At 38.1% G+C, this 11852-nt stretch overlaps 1 protein-coding gene and 1 long non-coding RNA gene across 4 annotated transcripts; one reads left to right on the top strand and one right to left on the bottom strand.

Annotated features, from left to right (window-relative positions):
* Positions 1-1404: 1404 nt before the first annotated feature.
* LOC311094916 lies at positions 1405-7921 on the bottom strand. Of its 2 annotated transcripts, none has more exons than XR_014608738.1 (3): positions 7766-7921; positions 2334-4749; positions 1405-1577 (listed from the first exon to the last, which is right to left on the bottom strand). It is a non-coding gene; the product is annotated as an uncharacterized lncRNA (long non-coding RNA). The 2 variants fall into 2 exon arrangements; XR_014608739.1 differs by lacking the exon at positions 7766-7921 and adding an exon at positions 7087-7218.
* On the top strand, positions 7025-11817 carry pcgf1 (polycomb group ring finger 1; the record flags this gene model as incomplete). Of its 2 annotated transcripts, none has more annotated exons than XM_084133129.1 (9): positions 7025-7213; positions 8817-8922; positions 9055-9207; positions 9299-9370; positions 9458-9563; positions 10176-10218; positions 10348-10431; positions 11076-11156; positions 11636-11817. In XM_084133129.1, 9 exons carry the CDS (start codon positions 7025-7027, stop codon positions 11684-11686), a joined length of 885 nt encoding a protein of 294 aa, XP_083989255.1. In that variant the 3' UTR covers positions 11687-11817. The 2 variants fall into 2 exon arrangements, with proteins under 2 accessions (XP_083989255.1, XP_083989256.1); XM_084133130.1 differs by having other exon boundaries at positions 7102-7213; positions 10345-10431.
* Between the last annotated feature and the right edge of the window lie 35 nt (positions 11818-11852).

Genomic DNA, 11852 nt, shown 5'->3' with positions numbered 1-11852 from the left:
CAAAGTCCATCCACAGGATTTACAGTGGTAAAACATAGCCAGATATTTATCCACCAAGAAATGCAGATCCACATCAAAATGAAGGTTTAGATGACTTTGCAACTCAAAATACACAAGCTTTCAATCTGCTTCGAAATGGATTGGATTCCATTGTAAGTGCAAACCAAAAGCATTGTTTTCTGTGGGAATTGACAGTAGTTTGGTTTGATCCAATAAAAGATTAACTATTTTCCAATAGCAGGGCGGGGCCAAGAGACGTGGGAGCAAAGTGAGGCCGGTAGCATGAGTGCTAATGAACATCACCTGTGCGCCACACTGATCTTGAGTCCTACGGAGGAGCTCCAGAAGGATAAAAGGAAAAGTGACGACAGTGCAAGACGAGAGAGGACCAGGCCTGGGATTTTATGTTGTTGTTTTAGTTTATGCGGCAGTGGTCCATGAGGGCCTCCCGCTTTACATTCTTTTTTTGTTTGTTTTGTGGTTATTTTGTGATTAAAGTTTACTTTGATTGTTTGCTGGTTCCCGCCTCCTCCTTCCATGAACATCGGTACCAAAACCCGGGAGGAAGGAGGGACATGCTGTCAGAAAGCCCTACTGAGGGGGATCGCGGTGCTAAGGGGGTATGGCAGCACGAAGTAGCGGTTACCGCCAGTGGCTACCCGAGGTGGTGGTGCTGGAGTGACTTGCCGGGGGGATGGATAAACTTGGAGGGATATATGCCATCCATGAGGGGATGGAGGAGTTACCCCTGTTCACCTAAGGCCAGAGCCTGGTGCCTTCCGCTATGCTGGGGAGAAGCAGGCGAGCGAGTGAATGGCAGGCTCGTGGCCAGGAGCTATTTTCTATTTAACTATTTTCGTTTAGGCGGCAGTCGTCCGTGAGGGGCTGCTGCTTTACTTTTGTTTTGTTTATATTATTAAAGTTGTGTTCATCGTGTGCCGGTTCCTACCTCCATCCCTGAACCCTGAACTTCGTTATAAACATCTCTAAGAGTCTTCCACAATGTTGTTTTGGAGTCTTTACCACTCAAAACAATGCAGGTCAAACCCACTGACCCCTGATAACTCCAGCATGGGATTTCTGAGAGGTTTACATTTAGTTGATTCCTTTCAGGAGAACCCATCTGAACTGGCTGCTGTATCAGTCTTAACACCTGTGAAAAGGTACTTCTATGTTAAAATTTACTTTATATTGGGCCCAGTCCAGAATGAGCCAGTTATGAAGGAATGTAAAGCCGTGCCAGGCAAGCACGGCTGCTGCTCCTCTGAACAAACAGGAGTTTCGGGCGTGAATACCATGCCAGTTCATCTGAGACCAAAAAGCTCAGTCTTTTGCCATCAGCGGCCCCATACCTGTCATTGATTTAACTGAATGATTTATTGGAAACCAGAGTTTTTAATAATTTGGAATTACAGGGTTTAGTTTTAATTAAATTGACAAAAACGTTATCCTGCCAGTATCTCTGCATGCAAAGGTCATTTTGGTTTGTGCTATTGAAGGTGTCAAAGCCTGAACCAGTCAGAGATGGGTCCAAAATGGTTTCCTGAATGCTTGCTGTAATCTCTCCCTCGGTCTACCTGTGGAAAAATAAGAATAAGCATAAAAAAATGAGTCTGGTCTGCTTGCAATCAACCACACTTAGTGAATGACAGCATTGTGACATTTTAAAAGAAAACCCTAAAAGCCTTCAACCCCCTCACTCTGGGCATGGTTCCAGCTTGTCTTGACAAATCCCCTGTCTTTGCAGCAGTTAGTTTCACACCTGATAGGACCACCTGAGTACATTCTCCAGAGGGTGAAATCAGAGAGGGCCATCGTGTGTACATCGTGTGTACCCTGCCCCAATCCACTCTGCTTTGAAACGTTACCATGAAAACAGAATGCACACATATACACTAGTCTGTAACCGAGTCCTGTGGGGTCACATGGGGCATTGAGAAGTCCATTTAAAGAATTCTCCTCATATGTGAGTCTTTGACATCGTACATTATCCAGTATGTGTTGGACCGCCAAACTTATGGTAGTTCATTTCAAATGTTCATATAAAGATGTATTCCTAAGCAAAAGTTATTGCACCAGATTTATTACATATTCCAAAATAAATAAGTAAATATACATACAAATACTGATCAATTCCTACTTAATGACATATTGTGGAATTTAATTATTAGTATTAAACTTTTAACACAAAAATAATAAAATGAACACAAAAATAATTCTATTTTTAACACACACACACACACAAAAGCGTTCATAATTCATGATATTCTAATAATACACACATGATGGTGGTGTTTCTAGACATTTACCATAAAACAGTGTCAAGAACTTACCAGCCTTAGTAGTTTGGTATTGTTTTCTATGTCTCTAGCACTGCACCTGTACAGTTTCTGTGAAGTACTGCATAGACTGCTGGAATAGAACACAACTTTTTAAATTGTATTGTTAAGATAGTGTCTGCTTAAAATATATATTTGAATGTAAACATAGCCTACCTTTCAGAGCTAGTTCGGCCACAATCTCTGATCCCACAGGGTTGGAAAGCTTCAGACTCTACCAGTATGCTGACACACCCAAATTACGGGCATATTGCCAGTCATTATAGAATAGACATACAGACATGGGCAGTTTGTCTAGGTTAACTGCAGTTACCTAATGATGGACTATCAGCTGCCCAGAAGGCCTACACTCTCCGCACTAGCGCCCCTTGGTGGGAAAAAAAAACCTGTCTGCTAATTATACTAAAAAAAATCCAAATCTTTATGTATCGCCTTGTTTTGAGTGAACATACTTTAACCAGCAGACATGTACATATTTAAATAAAGGATCAAAACATTAGATGTAGAACATCACGGAAGGATGGTGAAACGTGTGTTGTCAAGTCTGTTCTTCTTAGTGCACACATTGTCAGTTCAGTTATCCAGGTCACATAAATATAACTCAGTTCCTCATTCACTATTCAACAGCATGTAAGCCAATTAACTCATCAGGTTATAGGAGCTGATGGAGTTCAGTGCCTCTGACTTCAGATTCAAAGAGGCTGATGATACTCACATTTCTAATTTAGAAAATTGAAGCAATGTCAACTACGTACCAAAAAACTTGTAAGGAATCATAGTATCAGCTAGTATTTACTGCAAATGTCAACAATGAATTGTAAGTAAGAATACCATCTAGCCTACCTCAGAATTACTATGACTAATATTAATAAAAGCAATAAGCTATATCAATGTCTCACAGCCTTGAGAGGCCTTTATCAAATAATAAAAGCTATAAAAACAGTATTTCAGTAAATTGTTGGATTTCTTAACAATAATATTAATAAAAATAAATCTTCCACCAAGTAATATAGTTAATAGGTAACGTGTTTTGATGCATCACTGTAGAATTCAAATGATGTGCAGTCACAGGTATGTGCAAGTTGTATTATGTTACAGCGCTTTAAACACAGCTTGACTGATCAGAATTTTAACAATCTGTTTTATAAAAAGAAATGACAATAAAATTATCCTGAACTACCCCCTCTTCTTCCCGTAAGAGTCTTTGTGTTTTGAGCTGTCGTCAGCGTCCTGGCAGCTGATCAGGGCTCTTGGAGGGGGTTATCTTCATTAGCTTGCCACTTGGCAGCTAATTGCTGGAGCAGGCGAAAACAAAAAGCTCGGTGTCCGTCCCTACATGCTCTGATTGCTCTGGGACAGGGGGAGGCAAAAGTCTGTGCGCCCCAAACAGAGAGCCTCACTTTGGCATGACTTGGCAGGCGAGGCTCCTCCCCTGTATGGATGTTTGTTTGATTGTTTTTGGAGCTTTAGGTGAACAGGTCTAGGCCGGGGGAACTGAATTCAGCATGCAGTCTTTCCCTTTTCTTTTATCTAGGGTTTTTTTTTGGGGGGGGCGGGGAGGGTTTGCCTACAGGAGACATACTCAATCCCTTCATTCAAGGAGGAAATAGCATCTCAGAAAAGTGTTGTGGAATCCCTTCGAAATAGACAATAAATTAATTTCGGGCTAAGACCATTTGTTCTAATTCTAATCAAATGAAAATAACAAATACAGAACCAATTTGTTTTTATAAAGCTCCACTAGTTACATATCTTCAGTCATGCTGCATGAGTTTTTACACATCTCAGCAGTGAAGAAAATAAAGCAGCTTTTTAATGAATCAATGAGATGGATTGTTTCCACTTATCAAGATATGGCTTCAATTCAGGGTAAAGGCGGTCGGCAATTGTAATTGCTTTAGTAAAACATGTTCTTGTTCTTCTCCCTCACATGAATGAATCTCAACAAGAAACAGATTGTATCACCCTGTGATTTTAGTGACATGTTTTCATTAAAACTTCTGTAACATCCCTCTCGTATCTCTCTCTGCACTGAACTCTATCCAATGGAAATTACTCCAGTTATTGGACATTAGTTTACCTTATCTTCTTCACTTTGATAGCCTTTGGCTGACAGGTGAAACAATCAGATTGTTATTTTATTTTAGATACTAGGGAGAGAAGCTGGAAGGATTTGATATGTGTCTAGACAAAAGGCAACAAGAGAAGGTCTTACTGTCCACAAACCGTCTGAGATAAGGCGAAGAAATAAATGCCACTGTGCGCCAAAGGTTTCAGCATTTCTTTCTCTTCTCTTTGATGCGTTCAGCTATCGTCAGAGCTTGTGGTTGTGTTCTGTCCGCCCCAAAGGCGTGATTTGTATGTGGAGTCAGGTGCTGTCACTCAGATGTGCGGTGACCCCATCAGATGTCTATGTTAAAACAAAACACAGCTTCACAGTTCAGACTTGCAGTGTCTGATATCAAATTCATATGGATATCTACAGTTACTGCTGAGTTAAACACTGCTTCATTCAGGTTCGCAATGACAGTCAATATTAGACTTGTGTAAAGTACACATCGAGTCCAAACAGGTGAAAACAGGATTAATTGTAATGGGTTTTGACAGGTAAGACAAAATAGACCACCTATGAGACAGTATTAGTTAAAATGAAGAAAACCAATGCACATAAATACACTTTGTTCTAAGCCATTCTTTAATTATAATAAGAAGAAATAAGAAATGCTGTACTTTTTCACCAATTGTAAAATGAATATTTCTGTGTGCAGTCCAACTATCTACAAATTTATTTTCTCAAGCAAATATTGTACTTGGATATCTCCAATTTACAAAGCCATGATTATCAGACATTATAATATCAGTGTGGTAGAAATTAACTCTTTCTGAAGATTTTTAAGACACACTGCTGCAACACATTTAGAGATAAATTTGAATTGGAACCAGTAACGATGAATTTGCATTTGCTAAATTCCAGAAGTCATGAAAAAAGAGCAGAAACCAGACTTTAGACTGCAGAACAAGTGCGGGCTCTTCACTTGTTTCTGAAGCATTAAAAGGAATCCCTGATCACTACATTCAAGTAAGTATAGGGACATCTAGCGGTCACGCTGCAACATTACACTTTTTGAGTGTATACATTTACATTTAGTCATTTAGCAGACGCTTTTATCCAAAGCGACTTAATTAGGACTAAATTAAGCGAGTCATCATGAAGAGGCAAAAACAATGCAAGAAGTGCTCAAAATACGAAGTTCAGGCATTATTCAGAGTAGCATAAGCCCGATAAGTGAGGTTTTAAAGGAAAAGGGAAGGTTTTTTTTTTTTTTTTTTTTAATGAGGTTAAGTGCTCACGGAAGAGATGGGTTTTCAGCTGTCTTTTGAATGTTGTCAGGAACCTATTGAGTGTATTCAATACGTTCTTGGTTAAACAATGTACAAATTAATCCCTATAGACAGTATCTGTGGCATCCTGTCGATTAAAATCGACATAATTTTAACCGTCCTACAGTTTGTAAGAACAACAACAACAACAAAAAAATTCCATGCAAAAAACTAAAGTCATTGGCAAACGTAACGGTTTAATTGTTCACAAATAAATAAAAAAAATATGCTGTGAGGGTTATGGTCCGTTCAAGAGGTCAGTATATAACAGTTAACTGTCACAAAACATGTTTTCCAGAGTTCTTGTCACCAAAAAGTGTTTTGGAAAGACAAAATTTTAATGTCAACTGAATGATCAATCAACTGAATGATCAACCAGGTAGCCTATACAAAAGTAGGCCTACAACCAAATTGAACTGACTGTAGGCCTACATGATGTACAGTATATGTCTATACCTCACAGCTTTGTTTTCATTCTCGAACCATTAAATATGGCAAGCTAAACATTTAGTACATATGTAGGAAAATTCCTTTAAATGTGAATCTACTCCAATGAATTGTTCACATAAAATGGAAATTAGACATACACAATTCGAATAAAATAATTATTCTCATTCAAAAAGTAAAGGTAAAAAAAATATTAGGTTTAAATAGGCTGCTATGTTTCTGAGAGTATGATGGCTGGTTTACATTTCAGCCTTAGTGAGAGAAAAATAAAAGCAAATTATGTCTGAAGGTCTCAGGATGGAGATATAAGCAGGTTTGAGTTAGTATTCTATTCTATTCTGTTCTATTCTATTCGTAACCACCATAGATATTGACACATGTCAAAAAGTTGTTGATCAATATGGGGTCGACAGATTCTTAAATTTATACAGTTTGGCCCCTCTAATCTTAAACATTTTATCCATGTTCTATTCTATTTTATTTTATTCTGTTCTATTCTATTCCATTTGAGTTTGTAAGTAATGGCCTTATGAAAATTAACAATGGTTTTACTAAAAATAAAACCAAAACAAACATTGTTACAAGTTAAACCAAAACCAAAACTAGTTTAACCATGGTTTTGCAATACTAAGCATAGTTTAGTAGTGTTTTTTGTAGTAAAACTGTTTTACAAATGGCAATCAATCCACTTCTACTTTAATCAAATTAAATGGTTATTTTTTATAAGGGATGATCCTGTCATATGATCTCTCTCATAGATAAATAGAGTTAAAGAGTCAAACGCATATGATGTGAATACTCTGACGGGCTGCTTTAGAATGCTGTTTGAACACACCCAATGATAATATCAATGTGGGATGGAAATGAGTGTGTGTGTAAAAACCAGCATGTCCCCCCGCCTCTCAGTAACCGAACTCACCCACTCTCCCGTTACCCGGAAGTATGCAGAATTCCCAAAGATGGCGGAACAAGGTCCGATGGCGATAGCTATGCGGCTAAGAAATCAGCTGCAGAACGTCTACAAGCTCGACCCTTTAAGGAACGAGGTGAGTGAAAGGGGCGATAAACGTTTCTGCGTCCGTCTTTCGCCGCGTGCTTCCCGCGCTTACTATAAACGCGCGTGAGAGGGGCGTTCTGTGTGGCGCGAAAGCCGAGAGATGGAGCGCGAGACTGTGCTGCGTGTCTGCGCAGGCGTGAGTGTTGCGAAGAATCAATCCACTGTGTCTAGCCGCGGTTGTGTTTTTGTTCTCCGTGGCGTTGGTTTTCTTGTCAAATCCGTCCCAGTCGAATCCCCTGCTTTTTAGTTTTTTCCCCATCTCCAAAATTCAATACACGAATAAAAAGGGTTGTTTGTGCGCTCCTAACGAATATAGCGGTGGTGGTTGACGTCGCGTGCTGAGCTGTGATATCCCACATGATTATTGATGCGCGATGGCCCAGACGAGTGAACAAGTGCATCGTTATGATCTGCTTCAGCATGCATTTTCGGCAGCACATGTCAGTGTTGAACATAAGTGACAGAAAATGTATTTGTACTTTTGAATTAATGGGACGTGACACCTAAGGTGCATATGTGGGACATGCCGTTTTTTTCTTACCTCAACATCGAGTCCTTGTTGAATTCAGTGGCTTGAAGTCCTGGCAATGATTGATATTAAACTAGTAGTACTCGCTTAGACTATACTCTGGTTTATTTAGCCGGTCGCAGGCTCGCTTGCTTACAAATGAGTCTGACACCTGACTCGCTGAAAAGTGAAAAGTGCGCGCTTTGCCGCACTACATAAAGGAGCGCGCATGCAAATAGTTGTACACAACACATTTTACTTCATTTCAGAAAAGCACGTGATGTAAAAATACATAAATCTATTCTCTTTTTTAACATCGACTAGAAATTTGAAATGTTCTCAATTTTTAATCACGTTTGGCATCTCTAGTTGCCTTCGTTTTAAATAATAATTGATAATAATTAATAAGAGGTCCTAAAAACGGCATAATTATAGATTAAAATTTTGATTCAAGTAGTTTCAATTAAATTTCAGCATGTCAAAATGTAGGACACTGGTGACACTTGATTCAATGTCAGCTATCTATATGTGTAAATAGAAAGCATAGAATAGATATGTTTTTTCCCCCTAGTCACCTAATTTATTGAAACTGACCATAGGCATATATGAAGTTGACAGATGGGAACGCCATGGATAAAATGTGTTATGTATATGTTTTAATGTGAGACACTCTTTGATTTCAATATTGTACTGTAGTTATGCATTCAAGGACTGCCCTAAAACCCACCTTAAATGGATAGTTCACCCAAAAATGAAAATCTTGTCATCATTTGCTCACCCCTCATGTTGTTCCAAACCTGTAATGAGTTTCTTCTGTTGAACACAAAAGAAGGTATTTTAAAGAATGTTGGTAACCAGACAGTTGAAGGCACCCATTGGCAACCATAGTATTTTTTTTTTCCTACTATGGAAGTCAATGGGTGCCATCAACTGTCTGGTAAGTAATTGACAGAATTTTTGGGTGACATTTTTGGGTGAACTATCCCTTTTAATGTCAAAGGCTGGTGTTTTTATGTAAATTCAGAATGTCACGTATCTCAAATACGTCCCTGCATGACATGTTTTCCCTTGTTTGGTACCACAGGAAGAAGTTAAAATAAAGATAAAGGACCTAAATGAACACATCGTTTGCTACCTCTGCGCAGGATACTTTATCGACGCAACCACCATCACAGAATGTCTCCATACGTGTAAGTGTTGTGTACTTCATCTCTCTCCTAATAACACTCTCAAATGACTTAAAACAGACAACTTCACAATTATTATATGCTGATGAAATCCACAAGCTACTTTGTTGTACTGAATACTTACTCTCTCCACAGTCTGTAAGAGTTGCATTGTGAAGTATCTCCAGACCAGCAAATATTGTCCGATGTGTAACATCAAAATCCACGAAACGCAGCCCCTGCTGAATCTAAAGCTGGACAGAGTCATGCAAGACATTGTCTACAAACTAGTCCCGGGTCTACAAGAGAGTAAGTACAGTGCACAGGATCATTTGAACTTGAGTGTCAGTTTTTGTGACTCCAGGTCAGTCGTGGTTAAATGTCCATCTGATCTTCTCAGGCGAAGACAAGCGAATTAAAGAATTCTATCAGTCGCGGGGTCTTGAACGCATCATACAGCCATCTGGAGAAGGTACGGGATTGATACGGGAAGGTAGATACTGCTGTTAATGTGTTTTTATTAAGATTGTTATTAAGTGTGTTTGTGTTTTCCTTGTAGATTCAGTTCCAGATAACACAGGATTACCGTACACAAGCTTTGACCACTCCAAAGCTCACTTTTACAGATACGATGAGCAGGTTTCTCTATGTCTGGAAAGGCAAAGGTAAGACAGCAGTAAAGGTTTTTTTATTTTTTTATTTTTAACAGTACTGTTTAAAAGTTTCAGGTTTCCATAAGCTTATTTTTTTAGGAAATATGTTTATTCTGCATGGATGCATTAAATTGATTTAAATTTACAGTAAAGACATTTATAATGTTACAAAAATCAATCAAACAGATGCTGTTTTTTTGAACTTTCTATTCATCAACGACTCCTGAAAGAAATGTATCACCTTTTCCACAAAAAATATGAAGCAGCATAACTGTTTTCAACTTTGATGATAATAATCAGAAATGTTTCTCTTGAGCATCAAATCATCATATTAGAATGATTTCTGAAGGATCATGTGACACTGAAGACTGGAGCAATGATGCTGAAAATTCAGCTTTGATCACAGGAATAAATTACATTTTAAAACATATTCAAATAGCAAACAGCTATTTTAAATTGTAATAATATTTCACAATATTTCTGATTTTACTGTATATTTGATTAAATGATTTCAGCCTCAGTGAGCATAGACTTCTTGCAAAAACATTAAAAAAACAAAGAAACTAACTTTTGAACGGTGGTTCTGAGTTCTAAAGCATCCTATCATAATTTCGTTTTTTACAGCTCGTCATTTTCCGGGAAGGACAAAAATAAATTAACTCTACAGGTAAGACGACAGCCACAGAAGGAATATGATGTACCATGATTCACTCTCAAGAAAACCTTAACACTGGTCGTTTGTTACTATTAGAAGCGATGACAAATTAACTTATTTTAAGTTATGTTCCTGCAGCAGAAATTTGTACGTTGTTCAGTCAGGGCTGAAGTACGGCATCTGAGGAAAGTCTTATGTCATCGACTTAACGTGGAGAAACATCAGGTCTGACTCGCTTTTCTCTTTCTTCCCATGCTTTAAAGAGCCATTGCTTTTATATTTAGGACCAGAAAGTCATATTTTGTGGAATATTTTGCATCACCACCAGTTCTATTTATATGCTATGAATTTATAATTTATTTACTTTTAAAGAAATAATGACTGTAATTTCAAAGCCAACTCTTTTGTTTTTGTCACATCTGGTCTACTAATTTAATTCATCTTTTGTGTCTAACTATATGCAGTTGATCCCAGGTATAAAATTGTTTCAGTGTACTAAAATTAAACATGATTCACCCATGTTGTGTTGATGGAGTCTAGCCTTAAGCTTACAGCTGATTGGTCTGTTGTTAGCGAACGTGAATGTGACGTGCAGCTTCGATGCTTGCAGACACTGTATTAGACAAACAGACAGCATTTGATTAATTATATAAATGGCATGTATGATTTGCATAGCCCAGTTAGGAGAATTTGATATTCAATCCCATAATAGATAGAATCAATCAATGTTCGAATTGAACGACCAAAAAATCTATCTTTCTAACTTGAAGTAGAGATAGATTTTTATCTAAACCTCTCATTGTTTTTCTTTTCCACCCTCCTGCCCTGTTTTCTTCTCTCCTCATCGTGTGCTCTTTGTTGCGCTACAGGTCCAGATGTTATTTAATAACGAATCTCTCCCAGATCACATGACCATGAAGCGTCTCTGGCTGTCTCACTGGTTTGGAAAGGTATTGTAGTCTCAAGCGTCTCCAGCTAATTTCATACCGCATTCTTTCACACCATCAGCCTGTTTGCTTTCCCTTTAGAAGGGATCTTCATTTCTCTAGCACACTAGCGATTTACTGTGCTCCGGTTTACATCTTCTGAGGGGAATAGCAGCACAGGCAGAGATTTATAGGACTAGGAAAAGCCATATGCCTGATGTCGCCTTGTGGTCTGAAAAATGCAATAGAAGTGCTATACTCCATATTGCTTCATAATGGGTCTTGCTGCGGTTTGTCGGGCGTCAAAGTGTTGTGAGAATTTAGCACAAGTAATTCCATGCCTCATATGCTTTAAAGTGCAGCGGATGATGCTCTGTCAGCAATATCTGTTTAGTGTCAAAGTCGTTAGCCTGTCAACAAGATGATACTTAGCCTTTTTAATTTCATTCCTTTATTTCATGTTCTAACGCTTTCCCCTTTTTCTCTTGTCTCTCTCGTTTTAGGCACAACCGCTGGTACTCCATTATACTATAAAAGACAAAAGGACGAGATAGGATTATGTTAAAATATCAATTGGTGTAAATATTTTGTATTTCACATATTCTATTTTAATAGCTTTCTGTGCATATATACTTATTTTTTTGTTTTGTATTTTTGAAAATAAATTTTAAGTGGTAAAAAAAAATACTGAGTGCATTTTGTATTGTATTGTGTCCTTTT

Source organism: Abramis brama (assembly GCF_963993115.1).
Source record: "Abramis brama genome assembly, chromosome: 13".
In the NCBI taxonomy this organism is placed as follows: domain Eukaryota; kingdom Metazoa; phylum Chordata; class Actinopteri; order Cypriniformes; family Leuciscidae; genus Abramis; species Abramis brama.
The sequence above is the reverse complement of the archived record's forward strand: the minus strand, read 5'-3'. Positions and strand labels throughout refer to the sequence as shown.